Source organism: Salvelinus alpinus, chromosome 24 (assembly GCF_045679555.1).
Source record: "Salvelinus alpinus chromosome 24, SLU_Salpinus.1, whole genome shotgun sequence".
Taxonomy (NCBI): domain Eukaryota; kingdom Metazoa; phylum Chordata; class Actinopteri; order Salmoniformes; family Salmonidae; genus Salvelinus; species Salvelinus alpinus.
The window spans coordinates 26,399,755-26,420,495 of NC_092109.1; the positions used below are offsets into that span (position 1 = coordinate 26,399,755).

Here is a 20,741-nt window from a genome sequence, read left to right on the forward strand (position 1 = left end):
ACACAGGAACACTAGGATATTCCATTCACTAAGGTTATCCTAGGTTATGTCATCCTAAATTCTGTGCCATATTAAGCATATAACATGGTGTGTATGTACATCCAGGATATTTCAAATCATGGTATCATGTGAACAAGGCAATTACCTATTCACTGTTTGCAATGCATTTTCATTTTTCTAATCATATCTATAGCCTAACACAATAATTGTATTTGAATTATTAGACCTGAATACCACTTGTCGCCACACCAATCTGCTTTCAAGCCATAGTATGCTTGAATACTTACATGGCATTTGACAATGCAAGCCCGATGTCAGAATGAAGCTTTTTTTTAAAACTTTAAGTGGACATGGCATTACATCAGCAATATTAAAATGTAGGCTATAGCGGCACCTGCTGGATGTAAGTGCAACTGCAGCAACATTAAAAACAGAAAAAGTATTTTTCATCCTCAGGTTGAGGTCAGTTGAAGACGAACATTTATCATGATTACAAATCTGGCAAGCCAATAAAGTGCACATAATTAGATTGAATTGCTTTTATTGAGTGGTACCTTGAATACATATGTGTGCTAGAGCCAAGATGACGTCAAACGAGTAATGTGGAGTGTGCAGCCCCATCAGACCGGCTAGCCCAGATCAGACAGACTGTCCCAGGGGAAATCTCCTCTTGGCTTTTGAGTCTTCAACTTGTCTCATTTATTTCTCATCATGTCTTGAGTTGAGAACTGCATGACACCAAAGCTGGTTACTACATTATAGACCATCTCTGATAACACTGTGGGTGTTTACAAAGACCACATTGAGACAGTTTATGTTTGTTCAAGCAAAAAAAGGTCAATTTTCGAAGACCTAGGGCACAAGAGGTGAATTCACACGATGATCTTCTGTGAATGAAGTCTAGAAACAACTATTGAGGCTAATGCCTAATTAATACTAGGCAGCAGTGCATGAGCACATTAAACCATGCATTAGCTACAAGTGATGCCACAACACTGATCTGAGTTCATTGATGGTGCATGTTTAAATGCCTGCAGTCAAACACAAAGATGTGTAATAATTGGAGTACACACCTCCTTTGCATTGTGAAACCCGACATTACACATCCTATAGTATAATTCAGACGATTTCTTAATATTTAAAAAAATATTTAAGACATTGAAACATTTCATTGCACAGGGTGGAATCATTAACCAATTTTGTTAAGATTTACCATTTTGTCTGTTCATAATGCACCCTCATCAACATTTGAGAAATCAAGACATTAGAACACAATCGATATCGTTTACGAATGATCATAATCGTGGGTAGCTTCTTACATACTAAAAATTCCCCTACCATTTTTGGTCTGTACTAATCACTCATGGAAAGACGCATGTAACATAACTGGTAAAGACTTTAGTTCTTGGTTTCCGAGATGAGGTCTGTACAGATCAAAAGTGTCCAGTGATATCAGCGTCCACTACATGGGTGTTTTCATGCACTGCAGAAATGCACTGTTAAGTTACAAATCTGGGGAGTGCCTAGCTGTTGCAACGGAAGGAAACACTGGCACTGCACAATGTTACATATAGATATGTAAAGTATAAAAAACATTAGGAACACCTGCTCTTTCCATGACACGGCATCCAGGTGAAAGCTTTGATCCCTTATTGCTGTCAACTAAAAGAAAATCTGCTTCAAATCAGTGTAGCTGAAAGGGAGGACAGGTTAAAGGAGGATTTTCAAGCCTTGAGACACGGTTTGTGTATGTGTGTGTAACGGATGTGAAATGAAACGTACCCGCTAGTTAGCGGGTACGCGCTACTAGCGTTTCAATCAGTTACGTCACTTGCTCTGAAACCTAGAAGTAGTGTTGCACCTTGCTCTGCAAGGGCCGCGGCCTTTGTGGAGCGATGGGTAACGATGCTTCGTGGGCGACCGTTGTTGATGTGTGCAGAGGGTCCCTGGTTCGCGCCCGTGTCGGGGCGAGGGGACGTACTAAAGTTATACTGTTACATTGGTGCCGTGACCCGGATCACTGGTTGCTGCGGAAAAGGAGGAGGTTGAAAGGGGGGTGAGTGTAACGGATGTGAAATGGCTAGCTAGTTAGCGGGTACGCGCTACTAGCGTTTCAATCAGTTACGTCACTTGCTCTGAAACCTAGAAGTAGTGTTGCACCTTGCTCTGCAAGGGCCGCGGCCTTTGTGGAGCGATGGGTAACGATGCTTCGTGGGCGACCGTTGTTGATGTGTGCAGAGGGTCCCTGGTTCGCGCCCGTGTCGGGGCGAGGGGACGTACTAAAGTTATACTGTTACATTGGTGCCGTGACCCGGATCACTGGTTGCTGCGGAAAAGGAGGAGGTTGAAAGGGGGGTGAGTGTAACGGATGTGAAATGGCTAGCTAGTTAGCGGGTACGCGCTACTAGCGTTTCAATCAGTTACGTCACTTGCTCTGAAACCTAGAAGTAGTGTTGCACCTTGCTCTGCAAGGGCCGCGGCCTTTGTGGAGCGATGGGTAACGATGCTTCGTGGGCGACCGTTGTTGATGTGTGCAGAGGGTCCCTGGTTCGCGCCCGTGTCGGGGCGAGGGGACGTACTAAAGTTATACTGTTACATTGGTGCCGTGACCCGGATCACTGGTTGCTGCGGAAAAGGAGGAGGTTGAAAGGGGGGTGAGTGTAACGGATGTGAAATGGCTAGCTAGTTAGCGGGTACGCGCTACTAGCGTTTCAATCAGTTACGTCACTTGCTCTGAAACCTAGAAGTAGTGTTGCACCTTGCTCTGCAAGGGCCGCGGCCTTTGTGGAGCGATGGGTAACGATGCTTCGTGGGCGACCGTTGTTGATGTGTGCAGAGGGTCCCTGGTTCGCGCCCGTGTCGGGGCGAGGGGACGTACTAAAGTTATACTGTTACATTGGTGCCGTGACCCGGATCACTGGTTGCTGCGGAAAAGGAGGAGGTTGAAAGGGGGGTGAGTGTAACGGATGTGAAATGGCTAGCTAGTTAGCGGGTACGCGCTACTAGCGTTTCAATCAGTTACGTCACTTGCTCTGAAACCTAGAAGTAGTGTTGCACCTTGCTCTGCAAGGGCCGCGGCCTTTGTGGAGCGATGGGTAACGATGCTTCGTGGGCGACCGTTGTTGATGTGTGCAGAGGGTCCCTGGTTCGCGCCCGTGTCGGGGCGAGGGGACGTACTAAAGTTATACTGTTACATGTGCCATTCGCCTGTTACATGTGCCAGGACATCCAGCCAACTTGACTCAATTGTGAGTCAAGATTGTGCAAGACAAAATATGTAAGTGTCTTTGAACAGGGTATGGTAGTAGGTGCCAGGCACACCGGTTGGCGTGTGTCAAGAACTGCAATGCTGCTGGGTTTTACATGCTTAACAGTTTCCTGTGTGTATCAAGAATGGTCCACCACCCAAAGGACATCCAGCCAACTTGACTCAACTGTGGGAAGCATTGGAGTCAACATGAGCCAGCATCCCTGTGGAACGCTTGACACATTGTAGTCCATGCCCCAACGAATTGAGGCTGTTCTGAGGGCAGAAGGTGGTGCAACTCAATATTATGAAGGTGTTCCTAATGTTTTGTACCCTTGGTATATATTGGAGATAGTTGCTCAGACTGGAACAGGACATCCTAGAACCAAAACACAACCTCTTTCATTTTCCCCCCTTATCCATACAATTGTCCCAATATTATTCTATAATATTATAAACTTACGGTAGTTATTACCTTATTACCAGATCAATTGGGCGCTAGGCACCACTAGACATACCACCTCAAATAAATATGGGTTTCCATGCAATAGCTCTATCTATTTTGTAACTCTTAATCAAAATATCTCAAATAGGTTGTCTCTCTAACTTACTCAGTTGCGCCACGCACACGCACACACACACACACACGAGGCCATGCTTGGGAAACACTGGTCGGTGAAGTGGACAGAGAATGTTCTTGAAGTTTGGCATGGAGGGCTCCGTCTTTCTGGAACACACACACATTGACAAAAGAGTTGGCCACATGTCAATGTGTTTGCAGCATGTGGACCCCTCCCTCTGCTTGTCCATTATTCCCTCAGCTCTGCCCTCCAGTGATGTCACAGACCTAGGGGTGGAGCCTTAGAAGATCTCAGGGCATTGGCTCCAGTCCTGTCTGTCTTTGGCCTCCCAGTATCCACCCCTGTACACGTAAGTGCTCTCCCCCGTTGAATCATCTGTCCTCCTCTCAAACCACAGTGGCTGGAAGCTCTCGATGTCTTGGCCTAAGGAGTCAGAGACACAAACATACACATATGTAACTCCATATGGGTAACATCTTGCTGACATAAACTGTATTGCAATTGTCACACTTTTGCTTCCTAGTTTCTATACTGTAATCTCTCTTGAGATGTCCTTTATCAAGTCCTTTCACTACCCTCCTCACCTTCTTCCAGGACCTGTGTTGCTTGTGCCTCCCTCTTCCTCCTCTCCAGCCTCTGTCGTTCCTCCAAACGCTGTTTGTGGGCATTGGCCTCGTCCCACAGCCCCGCCTCCATCAGCCGTTGGTCGGGCCTCAGGCGGCTGTCAGTCGGGGCCACGCCCTCCTCAGGCTCGTTCAGGGTCAGGGCCAAGGAGGAGAAGAAGTGCATGTTCTCAGAATTCTCCCTGGGGAGTGGAGAGAAAACACTGAAGTGAGACAGATAGATAGGATGGACAGAGAGGGAGAGGGCGAGTAGCGATATGGGAGTAAGAAGTGTCGCAAAGATGCTTAAGGCTGACTTGATAATATGCAGGCAGGCTGATCTTACGGGAGAGGGTATTTCTTCCACAGCACTTTGGGCTGGAGGGTCTGATAGAGGGTCTTCTGTTTTCCCTCTGACCCTCCACATCCCCGGCTACTCTCCACTATCTTGGCGCTCTCCATCTTGTCGTCCCAGGTCCCAGACAGAATGTGATGGGCCGTGCCCTCGCTGTCTGCTACCACACCTGTCACCTGGAGTCACAACATCAGAGAGAGGGAGGAAACATTGAGGATGTGGGAAGGACTGCCTCTGTTTCTAAAACCATAGATTTACCTTGCGTGAGAGGTCTCTGGAGAAATAACTGTAAGGGACAAACTTGAGGTGGCAGATGTCCTTGGTCCTGTGGTTGACTATTTCAATGTCCCCAGACTACAAAGAGAAAAACACAGGCTATTTATCCCATGCCACAGGCTGATGATTCTACTGGTGGAAATTAACTTCAGCATTATCTACACACTGTCAACAATATGATTACAAAATACTTCTGGTTTATCAATGTTAGCAATATATCATAATCATTACTATTGGTGTCATTAATCATGAGGGACAATGTTGAGAGTGAGGACAGCAAAGCAGGACAGGGAGGGATGGAGATAGATAGATGGGAAAAAACAGATTGGATTGTGTTTTTGGCAAACATGGAGACCTGATGATTCATGCAGACATAATGAGAGAGAGCAGAGTGAGGTAGATTCTCTACAACACCGCCCACCACAGGAGGCTGCTGAGGGGAGGACAGCTCATAATAATGTCCGGAATGAAGCAAATGGAATCAAACACATGCGAAACCATGTCGCTGTCTCTGCCTGGCCGGTTCCCCTCTCTCCACTGGGATTATCTGCCTCTAACCTTATTACAGGGGCTGAGTCACTGGCTTACTGGTGCTCTTCCATGCCGTCCCTAGGAGGGGTGCGTCACTTGAGTGGGTTGAGTCACTGACGTGATCTTCCTGTATGGGTTGGCGCCCCCCCCTTGGGTTGTGCCGTGGCGGAAATCTTTGTGGGCTATACTCGGCCTTGTCTCAGGATGGTAACTTGGTGGTTGGAGATATCCCTCTAGTGGTGTGGGGGCTGTGCTTTGGCAAAGTGGGTGGGGTTATATCCTGCCTGTTTGGCCCTGTCTGGGGGTATCGTCGGATGGGGCCACAGTATCTCCCGACCCCTCCTGTCTCAGCCTCCAGAATTAATGCTGCAGTAGTTTATGTGTCGGGGGTGCTAGGGTCAGTCTGTTATATCTGGAGTATTTATCCTATCTTATCCGGTGTCCTGTGTGAATTTAAGTATGCTCTCTCTAATTCTCTCTCTATTGGAGGACCTGAGCCCTAGGACCATGCCTCAGGACGACCTGGCCTGATGACTCATTGCTGTCCCCAGTCCATCTGGCCGTGCTGCTGCTCCAGTTTCAGCTGTTCTGCCTGCGGCTATGGAACCCTGACCTGTTCACCGGACGTGCTACCTGTCCTAGACCTGCTGTGTTCAACTCTCTAGAGACAGCAGAAGCAGTAGAGATACTCTGAATGATTGGCTATGAAAAGCCAACTGACATTTACTCCTGAGGTGCTGACCTGTTGCACCCTCGACAACAACTGTGATTATTATTTGACCCTGCTGGTCATCTATGAACATTTCAACATTTTGGCCACGTTCTGTTATAATCTCCACCCGGCACAGCCAGAAGAGGACTGGCCACCCCTCATAGCCTGGTTCCTCTCTAGGTTTCTTCCTAGGTTCTGGCCTTTCTAGGGAGTTTTTCCTAGCCACCGTGCTTCTACACCTGCATTGCTTGCTGTTTGGGGTTTTAGGCTGGGTTTCTGTACAGCACTTTGAGATATCAGCTGATGTAAGAAGGGATTTATAAATAAATTTGATTTGTTTGATGTATTCGATACCATTTCACCCCAGTCATTACTGCGACACCGTCTTCCTCAGTGAAGCTGCCCCAACCTCCTGTGCCGCACTTCATTTGATCACTCTTTTGTTGCTGAGAATTGTCATGCGCCGCAGGAAATGCAGAACAACTTTGTGTTTTACATAAATTAACTGAAAACCCACAGTTACATTAAGAGTATTGCACTTATGCAGCCTACTTTTGGCCAGCCAATAGCCTAACCACCAATCAAGCAACATTAAGGACTAAATGTTCAAATCATGTTGCTGCAGGATTACATAGCTGTGACAATATAGGTCTTTTTTTTTCATCCTACATCTGTATATAAACAATAGGGACAAACGGACTGTATACAAATATACAAACACACATTAAATATGTGAGACACTCACCTGGTCAATCCACAGTTTGCCCACTATGATGTTGTGCACCGTGGAGGTGACTTTGCCCCACACATAGTGATTCCCACTGGAGTGGAACTGCAGGTGGATGCAGCCTAGAGAAAAAGATAATTCAAATACACAACATTATACAAAATATCTAATTAAGATGGATTTGAAATAGCTATGTGACATGATTCTGTATATGTAACCAGTATTTAGTGCATATTGGAGGACAATGTATGTACTGGGTATGCACGGCTCACCTAATGGCATTACAGAGATGTATTTCCCTCTGAACTTGCTGTCGATAGTGATCTCCTGCCACAGGGTCCAGCCTCGCTGTGACGTCACATGGTGGGCGGCGGCTGGGGGATGGTGACTGACCTGAGAGAGCAGGACGAGGAGGGTGACGTCGTCAGTAGTGCGTGGGCCATTCTGTTTGTCTCTGTGCATGTTAGACATACATGTTTCAGAGAGAGAGTGTGCCGGGGTGTTCGTTGTGTCTGACCTGCTCGCAGATGGAGCGGTAGCCGAAGTCGTCCAGGCGGTCCAGCTCGTAGGTCTCCCCCAGCAGGGGGTTGAAGGGCTTGGCAGTGCGGTGGATGGTGGTGGAGTAGGAGGACACAGAGAAGGCTGCCACCAGGCACATCTGCTCCAGGGACGATTCGCAGCGAGACGCCCGGTCCAGCAGGTCACTGTACTCTAGATCCTCAGTCAGACGCTGCAGCATCGATAGGGGCTCGTTGAAGTTTACCTGAGGTCACAGATGCAGGCAGACACGTTGGTGTTGCGTCCTGCGCTTAATACACAAACACTAGTACAGACCATATAATCACTTGTCGTTTCTCTTACAGGCATGGGGATCTTGGACAGCTCCTTGCCGATGCAGTTCTTCATGATGCTCCACAGGTTGAGGGAGTAGTTGGGTTTGTTTGGGATGCGGCTCCGTCTAACTCTACGCAGCTGCACGTTGTTGGAGCCAGAGTCCTGAGGAACACATGCATGGTCAACCACGGTTAATCAGGTAAGCAGAGGTATTACAGGATATATTATTTCACCCTAAAGTATTGTATCATACAATCCCTGAGGCCCTAAGGCAGGGTTCCCCCAACTGGTGTCCCACGGGTGCTTTTATTTGGCCCCCCAAGTTTTCTGAGCAAAAAACGTATTCCCACACATAATAGAGAGACACATGTGACCGTATACAAATGTAAGCAAGGTTTAAATTTAATAGGTTTTAATCAAACATTTTATATGTTTGGGCTTCTTGCGGTTAATTTGCAGTTAATTTACAATAATACAAATGATTTGTAATTCGGTTCCTGCCCCCGACCATCCACTCATGAAAAACAAATTGTCCCGCGGCTGAATCTAGTTGATGATCCCTTCCCTAAGGTAAGATAACCTTGCCTATGGTTTACTAAACCTCTGTATGTAAAGAGGTGGTAAAGCATAAGACTGCAGACTCACATTCTCATTGTGGCTCCATTCATTATTGGGTAATCCTCCACTCATGATACTCTGGTTACTGCCGGAGCGTCTGAAACACAAACACACTATAACTACTATATACACAAAACAGTCAAATGAATTCATTATACATAATAAAGCCTAATGAATTATGCTAGCATCGTCATATTACATAGCTATATGAATGAACTCTACTTGGCCCCATGATCAGTAGAGATAAGGTCAGTGACCCTGACTGAGGAAAATTCTGGTTCTGAATCCGATGCAACACATGTAATAACTCATGTTTCAACAGCAAGCTTCCTTCATCAGGGTTTCATCCCAGTGACCCTAACTGACCTGTGCTGGGTGTGGTCAGAGGCGGTCACTGTGATGAAGGCAGGGGAGTCCTCCATGGCATCAAAGAACTCTGTGTCTTCATTCTCATCACTGGCGTCCCCCTCCTGCGTTCTCTCACCTCCGTCTGCCAGATACACAGGATAATTACAGTTTGAGTTCGGGTGTTTTGTTTGTGTAGATCTTATTTCTCAAACCGGAGTGCATTTATGCTACAATAAATGAAATTCTGAAAGATAAACCAGCAACATCCCATTATGAATGCAGTGCCTGGGATGACCAGAGGGACAGTTTTTTTGTGAGATTCCAATCAATACCAAGCAATAAACTGCACCAAACTACCTTCACGGTAGGAGCTTAAACCATTGAGTGTTTTCTAATCTTAATCAAATATGAGAGAACAGACTGGTGTGTGTGTGTGCGCGCCTCTGACCTGGGTGTGTGCTGGGAGCCTCTCTCCAGGCCCTCTCCAGGCTGTTGTGCTGCTTGGCTAGCTGTTCAATAGTCTCCTCCAGGTGGTGGCGCTGTTCTCTCTCATACTGCAGGGCTCTCTGCCACCTCCGGCTGTGTGTCTCTGCTACGTCCAGGAAGTCCCGACAGGCCTGAGACCATACAGAGGAGAGGGCAGCCACAGAGGGTACAATATATCAACGACACCTCTAAAGTTACAGAGCATAGCTACAACACACAGTCCAATATAATAAACACTCCTATTGATCATGGCATTAAGAGTTCTTATTGTTGTATTGATCAAAGCAGTAGGATGACTACTAGCATTGGTTATACTAAAAAAATCGATTGAAGTTACCAGTACTGAAATGTTGGCAAAGTGTTAGCAAAGTGAGTCGGTCCTCACATTGATCATAGCATTGGAGGTGATGCGGAAGAGTGTGGCACGCTCGTTGACAGTCTTGAGTTTGTCGGTGCCGTCGGTGGCCGTGCGCAGGTCCTCGAGCTCGCTGAGGGATCGCTGCAGGGCGGCGCCGTGTTTGCCGATTAGCTCGTTGCAGGTGCTCAGGTCGTCCAGCTTACTGGCCAGGGTCTTCAGAGCCCCCTGGGTCAGGGCTCGGTCAGGCTGGGGCACGGGGGCCTCGTCTCCAGAGTCATCTGTACAGACAGAGGGTGGTAGGGATGGTTAGAGGGAGCAGCACTGAATTTGTTCCATTCATTCAGGCATTTGCTTACAAAGCCATATTCTTAGAATAGCATTGACTATATAAATCTGCAAGTGGAGAAGACATGATTGATTTGAAGGGCGGAATGTGTTATTTCCTTTCGTGCCCTCGGACGGTCATACAGTTTCCATTATGGACGAGAAGATGAGGTAGAGATACTGTAGACAATTATAGTTGTGATGCAGGCAGAGATAAAACAATAACTTCTCACTGACAAAGAGATAGACAAAGATGGAGAGATACTACAGAGATGTGAAGTTATGTATGGGAATAGATCGAGAGTGTGAGACGGGAAGAGAGATATTAACGCTATACACCGCTGTGACCCCCCCCCCCCCCCCCCGCAAACAGGAAGCTATGAATTACATTTCTATGGTCGCTGTGGAAACACAGGCCCAAGCAATTGGAGGACTGAGTTATTTTTAGCAGCGGAGGGAGAAAAACGATGACGCACTTCACTTCCCTCCGCTCCTCCCCCGTGTTGGTACCATCAGTCACAGGCAGCTGAGAGGCAGCAAGAGGAAATAAATCGACCAGTACCAGCAGAGGCAGACATATTCCTGGGGTGCGATCATTATGTGGACTTTAAGGAGCTCAGAGAGTGAGGACAGGCGGAATAGACAGACAAGTCTCTCAGTGAGAGCAGCAGTGTTACAGACATCTCAGAGCTGCTGGAGCCTGGTGTCTGAAACACCCGCCACGGTCACCTAGATCTCCACAACCTTGCCATCTGCATCCTACAACAACAAAGTAATCTGGAGTCCTACCCTGTAGACTAGATTATTGACACCTCAGAACCTGAATCCTACTGTTAACTGGTAGTCTAGGACATTGGACAAGATGGAACGCTAGAGAAAACAACATTGTAAAACCCTGACACTTTACATGGTGCCAGAGGCATCAAAAAGCACCAAATCAGAACAACTCAAATGATAAACAGCCCTTGCTGTCTAGAAATAAAATCTAGGCTACTCATCTCCATATCGACAGAACTTTGCCAAACTCAAACACTACTGTTGTGTGAATCCAGTGGTTGTTAAGTAAATGTCAGAATAAACAATGTAAATATCACAAATACCTACAGTAGATCCTACCGTAAAAACACAGATCTGGGCCAAATCCATCAGCTTCTGCATTTGCCTGCTTCATGTGACATGCATGCATATATAAGCTACAATCTCCCAGGCAGGTTGTCTGAATCAAGGCCAGTGTCAGGCAGAGCAGCCTTGGAGCGCCAGACAACAGTGAAGGACTCCCATGCTGTTATTAGAGAAAAAACAAAATAATGGAAAGTGGATTTATGAGCTCTCAGGGGAAGAAGATTAAAATGAGAGAGTGAAAACTCCTTCAGACATCTGCAGTGGTCCGATGACACATATACAGCACATGGGGAGAGAGACAGATGAGAGACAGATAAGAGCGCTCTCTCTCTCTCTCTCTCTCTCTCTCTCTCTCTCTCTCTCTCTCTCTCTCTCTCTCTCTCTCTCTCTCTCTCTCTCTCTCTCTCTCTCTCTCTCTCTCTCTCTCTCTCTCTCTCTCTCTCTCTCTCTCTCTCTCTCTCTCTCTCTCTCTCTCTCTCTCTCTCTCTCTCTCTCTCTCTCTCTCTCTCTCTCTCTCTCTCTCTCTCTCTCTCTCTCTCTCTCTCTCTCTCTCTCTCTCTCTCTCTCTCTCTCTCTCTCTCTCTCTCTCTCTCTCTCTCTCTCTCTCTCTCTCTCGTCACCGAACCTGTGACTCTGAATAGAAGCACACCCGTCCTAGGAAATGTCTGTGATAATGTCGCCTAAATGGACTGTTAGTAATATCTGCTACACAGTAGAAGGAGATGAGGAGGGCTGCATGGTATGTTTGTGTCTGTGCAATCGTTAAGTACACATCATCATCATCTGTCATATGTGGGAGTCAGAGGAAAACATGTCAGCAGATAATTGATAGAGATGGCCATGACTCATACATCTGAATGACTCATGTGTGACAGTGATCCACCCCTACAGGTGATGGAGAGGGAACCCACAATGGGGATGGGCAAAGGAAAGATGCCAGGAGAAGGAGTAAGGAAAGAGGAGAGACAGGTGGTGTGAGCTACTGTAAGGTGTTACGAGTGGACACTTACAGTGCCTTCGGAAAGTATTCCCACCCCTTCACTTTACCAAATGTTGTTGTGTTACAGCCTCAATTTCAAATGGATTAAATTGAGATTCTGTGTCACTGATCTACACACAATACCCCATAATGTTATTAATTAAGCTTTGGATGGTGTATCAATGCACCCAGTCAGGCGTCCTTCCTAACTCAGTTGCAGGAGAAGAAGGAAACTGCTCAGGGATTTCACCATTAGGCCAATGGTAATTTTAAAACAGTTACAGAGTTTAATGGTTGTGATGAGGAAACTGAAGATGGATCAACAACATTGTAGTTACTGCACAATACTAACCTAATTGACAGAGTGAAAAGAAGGACGCCTGGGGTCTCCATATTTTTAAGCATAGTGGTGGCTGCATCATGTTGTGGGTATGCTTGTAATCATTAAGGACTGGGGAGTTTGTCAGGATAAAAAAGAAACAGAATGGAGCTAAGCACAGGCAAAATCCTAGAGGAAAACCTGATTTAGTATGCTTTCCACTAGACACTGGGAGATTAATTCACCTTTCAGCAGGACAATAACCTAAAACACAAGGCCAAATCTACAATGGAGTTGCTTACCAAGAAGACAGTGAATGTTCCTGAGTGGCCGAGTTATAAGTCTGACTTAAGTACTTTACAGCACTGAGTAGATTTAAGTAAAAATACTTTAAAGTACTACCCAAATAGTTTTTTGGGGTATCTGTACTTGACTATTTATGACAACTTTCTAAAGACAATTATTTACTTTTTACTCCATATATTTTCCCTGACACCCAAAAGTAAATTTTTAAGACTTAGCAGGACAGGAAAATGGTCAAATTCACACACTTATCATGAGAACATCCCTGGTCATCTCTACTGGCTCGGATCTGGCGGACTCACTAAACACAAATGCTTCATTTGTAAATGATGTCTGAGTTAGAGGTCGACCGATTATGATTTTTCAACGCCAATACCGATACCGATTATTGGAGGACCAAAAAAAGCTGATACCGGTTAATCGGCCGATTTTTATATATATATATTTATAATGACAATTACAACAATACTGAATGAACACATATTTTAACTTAATATAATACATCAATAAAATCAATTTAGTCTCAAATAAATAATGAAACATGTTCAATTTGGTTTAAATAATGCAAAAACAAAGTGTTGGAGAAGAAAGTAAAAGTGCAATGTGCGCCATGTAAAAAAAGCTAACGTTTAAGTTCCTTACTCAGAACATATGAAAGCTGGTGGTTCCTTTTAACATGAGTCTTCAATATTCCCAGGTAAGAAGTTTTAGGTTGTAGTTATTATAGGACTATTTCTCTCTATACCATTTGTATTTCATATACAGTTAAATATTGTATGTTCTAATAGGTACTTTAGTATTGCCAACCTAATCTCGGGAGTTGATAGGCTTGAAGTCCTAAACAGCACAATGCTTGAAGCACAGCGAAGAGCTGCTGGCAAATGCACGAAAGTGCTGCTTACGAGCCTGCTGCTGCCTACCACCGCTCAGTCCGACTGCTCTATCAAATCATAGACTTAATTATAATATAATAACACACAGAAATACGAGCCTTAGGTCATTAATATGGTCAAATCTGTAAACTATAATTTCGAAAACAAAACGTTTATTTTTTCAGTGAAATACAGAACCGTTCCGTATTTTATCTATTTTATCATCCATAAGTCTAAATATTGCTGTTACATTGCACAACCTTCAATGTTATGTCATAATTATGTTAAATTCTGGCAAATTAATTACGGTCTTTGTTAGGAAGAAATGGTCTTCACACAGTTCGCAACGAGCCAGGCGGCCCAAACTGCTGCATATACCCTGACTCTGCTTGCACAGAACGGAAGAAAAGTGACAATTTCCATAGTTTAAAGAAATTCATGTTAGCAGACAAAATTAACTAAATATGCAGGTTTAAAAATATATACTTGTTTATTGATTTTAAGAAAGGCATTGATGTTTATGGTTAGGTATACATTGGTGCAACGACAGTGCTTTTTTTCACGAATGCTCTTGTTAAATCACCCGTTTGGCAAAGTACGCTGTGATTCAATGACAAATTAACAGGCACCGCATCGATTATATGCGACGCAGGACAAGCTAGATAAACTAGTAATATCATCAACCATGTGTAGTTAACTATTGATTATGTTAAGATTGATTGTTTTTTATAAGATAAGTTTAATGCTAGCTAGCGCCTTACCTTGGCTCCTTGCTGCAATCGCATAACGGGTAGTCAGCCTGCCACGCAGTCTCCTCGTGGAGTGCAATGTAAATCGGCCATAATCGGTGTCCAAAAATGACAATTACCGATTGTTATGAAAACTTGAAATCGGCCCTAATTAATCGGTCGACCTATAGTCTGAGTGTTGGAGTGTGCCCCTGGCTATCCATAAATGTAAAAAACTAGAATAGTTTGGTTTGCTTAATATAAGACATTTGAAATGATTTATACTTATAGTATAGTTTAGCAATTACTTTTACTTTTGATACTTAAGTATATTTAAAACCAAATACTTGTATACTACTTACTGAAGTAGTATTTTACTGGGTGACTTTCACTTTTACCTGAGTAATTTTCTTATAAGGCATCTTTACTTTTACTCAAGTATGACAATCGGGTACTTTTTCCACCACTGAATCTAATTGAAAATATATGGCAAGACCTGAAAATGGTAGTGTAGCAATGATCAACAACCAGTTTGACAGAGCTTGAAGAAATCTGAAAATAATAATTGGCAAATGTTGCACAATCCAGGTGTGGAAAGAGACTTACCCAAAAAGACTCACAGCTGTATTCGCTACCAAAGGTGCTTCTACAAAGTATTGATTCAGCAGTGTGAATACTTATGTAAATTAGATATCTGTATTTAATTTAATAGATTTGCATAAGTCAAGGGGTATGATTACTTTCTGAAGGCACTGTAAATCAAGGGGTATGAATACTTTACATTGATGGGTTGGCGGGACTTTTAAAAATCTTACCAAAATTATGACTAGGTCGGTTGGCGGAAATAAAAGTACAGGCTTTGTTGCCGGCAATACCTTTCAGATATAAAGGAAAGTCAGCAAAAAGCTGGCGGCATGCTAAAGTTGCCGGCAAAACATCTTGCTCTGCTGCAATCATCTAAGACAACTGGTGTGTCCATCTATTATCATCTAGAATCTAATTACTGAAGACCTCTGTTATAATCATCAGTAGATCACACACACATAGCCCATACACTCACTTTCCCCCCCTCTCTCTCACACACACACACACACACACACACACACACACACACACACACACACACACACACACACACACACACACACACACACACACACACACACACACACACACACACACACACACACACACACACACCTTCAGTAAACACCAATCTGATTAACTTCCCTTGGTACAAAACAATACCACAACATCAGCTCCTAAATATGGGGGCAACTCTTCCAACGGTGCCCAATCTCAGAGACCAGGGAATTAAAGCAGAGATCATGAGGCTAATACTCAATTAAAATCCACAGCTCTGCGAAAGGAATGATGTTTACTATTATTGCACCACAAGTGTCCAATGTCCTATATTACTGTAGTTTCAGCAGTTTCTGAGCCATGGGCGAATGGAAAATCATCTAAATGGGCTCAGATCTAACAAATGCTGTTCAGTGACTTAGCGTAGCTTCATTTGCTACATCTGTTTAGCCGCATTGACCATAGCCACTTGCCAGGCTGTTATTGTACATAAGAATCTTTTCTCAACTGACTTCCCTGACTCACCACTCACCAGGCTGTAAGAATTTGTTCTTAACTGACCCGTTAAATAAAGGTTAAGTAAACAAACAGATGACTTTAAAGTTTAAACCCATGTCCATAAACACAAGCATACACAGACAAACCCTCCAGAGGGTAAGAGTACTGTGGAACGAAGCAGAGGCACAACCCCTCTCTAATGAATGAATGCAGAGCACTGAGAAAATCAGTCATAAATCCTATCTGTAGAAAAACGTGCATTACATGTATTACCACCATCTGTCATATTTAGGTCAGTTCAAATCAGTAAGGAGCTAAAGATAGATTTTTGACTGAGCATTGCCGCAAAGAGAAGCGGATACATTAAAGATGCCAAATAACATTGTGCTGCTGATAAATTAAGTCTACCCCACAAAATAAGTCTACCCCACTGACTGTCAAAGTGAATTACCATGAGGACAAAAACACCTTACAGTACCACACAGGGAATGAATCCACTCACAAATACACACACCAACCCCTCCACTATAGCTTACTTGACAATTCTTTCCTCAATATAGTTATTGCAGGTAATAAATACTTACAGAGGAAAACTCATTAGGAGGCTGCACTCAATCTCTTTCTCTACAGTGCAGATGGAGAGAAAATAGTCTTAATGGAAATATGAAGCATCTCTCCCCCCATAGCAGTGGGAGGAGGAGTATAAATGCTGGAAGGTCGCTTCATTCAACTCTGGCTGTCGTCATACTCAAAAAGGGAGGGGTATGGGGGGAAAGAGAGAGCAAGTGTGTGAGGGAAGATAGAAATTAGATGTAGGGCAGAGAGAGGAGAGAGAGAGAGATGCCATTACAAGCTGTGCGCTTGCACCATCCTTTGCAGTCACCCTCTTTTCCACAAGCTCACTAAGTGCAAATCAGAGAACTGGACTTAAACCAGCAATCGGTGGAGACAGCTCAAAACTACACAGTTCAATCAAGAAAATGTATTCTCAAGGACACCAGAGCAGTGCACACTCTTAGCAATGCAATTAGCAAAAAAGCCACATGATAGCTTGTTGAAATGACTGATAAGTGAGTGTCTCCATCGGAGGTTTTTAAGGGAACAGAACCAACCCCCACAATAATTATATTCAAATGTTTCATTATACGGCAGGGTAGCCTAGTGGTTAGAGCGTTGGACTAGTAACCGAAAGGTTGCAAGTTCAAATCCCTGAGCTGACAAGGTACAAATCTGTCGTTCTGCCCATGAACAAAGCAGTTATCCCAATGTTCCTAGGCCGTCATTGAAGATAAGAATTTGTTCTTAACCGACTTGCCTAGTAAAATAAAAAAATAGAGAAAACAGGAACACTTGTCATAAACAGTCAACATTTATTGAGCAAGTCCACCACCTTGTGGTTGATTGCATGAATGACACTGGTAACCTTGACATGGAATGCTACATTATACGATTTGTTTACCTCGGGTGCCCAACCTTGAAAGTTCCAAAAACAGAACCTGTGGACAGTTAATACATTTTCACCTCCAAAGGTAAAATATCCTAGTCTCAATACTTCGGCATAACTTTTTCATAATTCTAAGGATCACAAATCAGTGTTGTCATAAACATTCTTCACTCACTCTCCCATTTAAAAACATCCCAATCCACTCAAACATATAATTTTCCACTGTCTCTCACCTGATTGGTGCATCATGTGACTGGCGTTGGCCTTAGCCTGTTGGAGGGCAGAGACCCAGCGCTGACTCTCCCCATCTGAGGTGGCCTTCAGGTGGTAGCTCCGCCCTCCACTGGTTAGCACCAGGTGGCACGCGTCACCCACTTCAATGTGTGCCGTGGTCAGGGAGATGGTGCCACGGCAAGTGTGGGCCATCTCTGCCTGAGTCCTAATGCACAGAGACGCACACACACCAACACACACAGAGACAAGGGAAAAGAGTCTGCTGACTAAATCTAGTTCTAGAGACAGAAATGCCACACACACATGCACACCACACAAATTCAGCCACACACACATGCAATTATTTATATTTCATAGGAGTACAGTATCTCATGGTTTGTTACACCTGCACCTACTTGAGCATAGCTGATGTGAGTGCTTGGCAGTGTATCTGTGTGTGCATGTCAGTGCAATGTGAATGCGTTGGTTATGCCAGGGCATTTAACTCTTTATTCTGTGCTGGTACAAGAGTTCAGTTACATAAACACACACGGCAAAGCAGTCATGCATTCCCATCAGAGACTGTAGGGCAGCCGGGGAAAGTGGTGATGTCCAAGTGTGTCCACACACACACACCTCTGACAAATACCTCACAATTAGTGCATAACACAGTCTGGCTGAGATCCCTCTTAACTGGTTTTAGGGAACTGTGCCTAACAACTGTGAAGGCCATTACTGAATCAGAGGACCACACATTCTAAAAGCATCAGATAAATCATGTCTGACATCTTATACATCATAATGAAATGTAACGACCTAGGTGGGTCTTGTAGGTTACATAGATATGCAGTGTCGTACGCGCTGACAGTCATTCCTGTAAAATAACCCCTCACCCACAAAAAAAACTCTTCCAATAGGAATCTCATCTAAAATATTATTCAAAGCTTCATTGATAACAATTATCTACATGAAATGTGCAAATGTCATCATATAAGCAACCATAAATATAGACTCATTGGTCAGTTTATTAGTTACACCATCCTGTTCACAAATGTGAACAGTATGGCTAGAATGGGCAAAATGAGTGGCCTAAGCGACAGAGCGTGGTATGATCGTCGGTGCAAGGCGCGCTGGTTCCAGTGTCTCAGAAACGGCCGGGCTCCTGTGCTTTTCACGCACGACAGTGTGCGACAAACAAACATCATCCAGTCAGCGGCAGTCCTGTGAGCGAAAACAGCTTGTTGAGAATGGTCGAAGGAAAATTGCAAGAATTGTGCAAGCTAACAGGCTGGCCACAAACAGGCAAATAACGGCGCAGTACAACACTGGTGTGCAGAACAGCATCTCGGAACACACAACTCGTCAGTCCTTGTCATGGATGGGTTATTGCAGCAGTTGACCACAACGAGTTCCACCCCTATCAGCTAAAAACAAGAAGACGTGGCTCCAGTGGGCATGTGATCACCAACATTGGACAATTGAGTGGAAAAACATTGCCTGGTCCGACGAATCCCAGTCCCTACTGCCTCATGCTGATGGTAGAGTCAGGATTTGGAATAAGCAGCATGAGTCGATGGCACCATCCTGCCTAGTGTCAACAGTACAGGCTGGTGGCGGTGGTGTAATGGGGAAGTCCCTTGATACCAATTGAGCAACGTTTGAACGTCACAGTGCACCCGAACATTGACTCCAGAACAGCCTGAATTTTTCGGGGCTAAGGGGGGTCTGACCAAGTACTAGATGGGTGTACCTAATAAACTGTCCACTGAGTGTATATTCATTCATTTAGTCTGATAAGTTTCTATTTTTGCCTAATTGTCTCCCACACATTCAGCATTTATGCCTGGTCATTGACTGACTAGAGAATTGCCTTACTGTGGGATGATGCTCATCATGGCATGCTGTTCTCAATTGCCAAATATCTTAACATACTTGTTTTGGTGAGTAATATTGGTCCAACTACAGCAGTTCTAAAGTTACCTGTTAACGTTGCTGCATTTATATTAATTGTGCACGCCAAGCAGTCTATAGAAATTACAGTCACTGTGGGATTGGTTCTAAACTGTACTTGACTTTGCTTGCATTAACGCAGCTAGCATTCTAACTAGCTTTCTAACGGTAGCATAGCTAGCTGCTAGCAATTACCTGTAATATGACAGAAGGCCGTTGCTAAGGACAAACCACCGGCGTTGGTAGCCCTTCAAGTAGTTAGTCCATTTATACAGCCAGCCTTTGTAGGTGTCAGACCCCGCAGGTTGCCCCCCTGAAGAAGTAGGGGAAGAAAGCAAACTCTTCCCCGGTTCACTCATTTGCACCAGTGTCAGCGGTAGATAGAGTCAAAGGAATCAACACTGAGCTGCTAACGTTAGCTGGCTACTAGCTAGCGCTGGAGGGATGATACTGCTAGCTAGCTTGCCTATGAACGACCGCGACACCGTACCCATGAAGTAACGCCGACGAGGTAACCCACTGTAGTTATTTACTAGTAGTTCAGCTAGACGGAGTGGGGTTACCACGGCAATGGAAGGCGTGTTTAGCTCGCTTGATTCCCCGGAGCCGAGCGTTCAGCACTGTTCCTGGTGCGAGCAGGGGAAGAAAAGTAGTGTGACGTAGATGCTCGGCCAAATCCAACACTGGTTTATGACAAAGATTGTCTATTATATTGACAAGATATTCGAGTAACCGCTCTAGCAAAGGAAATGCATGTCCTCAAAGATGGGAGGAAGCGAGATCAGTCTGCGGTCCAAACACGTTATTTTTAACATTATTTTTAACCTCAATTCTCGCGCTAGCTACTTTCCCTCCGGGAATCCCCGTCGAAACCGGATGCAGTTTAATTGCCATTTTAAGTGGAGGTCCAATTCACTAACGTTACCCCCTCGGCCTTCGATTTAGCTCGAGGGAGCGAGTGAAGAACTTTGATCACTTGTGGGGTTGAGAAGACCCACAATTCAATCCAAACTGCAGTCACCTGTCAAACAATGGTGGCCGCGAAGTGTCAAATTTAAACAAGGCTACATTAGTAGAAAGGAGGAAGGGAAGCGCTACTAAGGTACACAATAGTACATTTTGGTAGACAGAAGGTGCTCTTTGGTAAATTGGTCATCAAAAAGAGAGGACCAAGGCACTCTTCATATAATTAAAATGCCTTTATTAGTATTGCATGTTCAATAGAAACAAA

General features: G+C 44.5%; 1 protein-coding gene across 6 annotated transcripts; it reads right to left on the reverse strand.

The window, feature by feature from the left end:
* Window positions 1–524: 524 nt before the first annotated feature.
* On the reverse strand, window positions 525–20,494 carry LOC139552429 (oxysterol-binding protein 2-like). 6 transcript variants are annotated; one of them, XM_071364166.1, is made up of 15 exons: window positions 19,706–20,494; window positions 17,581–17,786; window positions 9,703–9,953; window positions 9,280–9,448; window positions 8,850–8,973; window positions 8,511–8,580; window positions 7,893–8,027; window positions 7,549–7,794; window positions 7,304–7,424; window positions 7,050–7,153; window positions 5,044–5,139; window positions 4,777–4,961; window positions 4,413–4,633; window positions 4,095–4,251; window positions 525–3,974 (listed from the first exon to the last, which is right to left on the reverse strand). In XM_071364166.1, the coding sequence occupies exons 1-14, from the start codon at window positions 19,867–19,869 to the stop codon at window positions 4,109–4,111; spliced, it is 2,235 nt and encodes a 744-aa protein (XP_071220267.1). In that variant the 5' UTR covers window positions 19,870–20,494; the 3' UTR covers window positions 525–3,974; window positions 4,095–4,108. The 6 variants fall into 6 exon arrangements, with proteins under 6 accessions (XP_071220267.1, XP_071220266.1, XP_071220268.1 ...); XM_071364165.1 differs by having other exon boundaries at window positions 525–4,251; window positions 19,706–20,493; XM_071364167.1 differs by having other exon boundaries at window positions 525–4,251; window positions 17,581–18,781; window positions 19,706–20,492.
* Window positions 20,495–20,741: the final 247 nt, after the last annotated feature.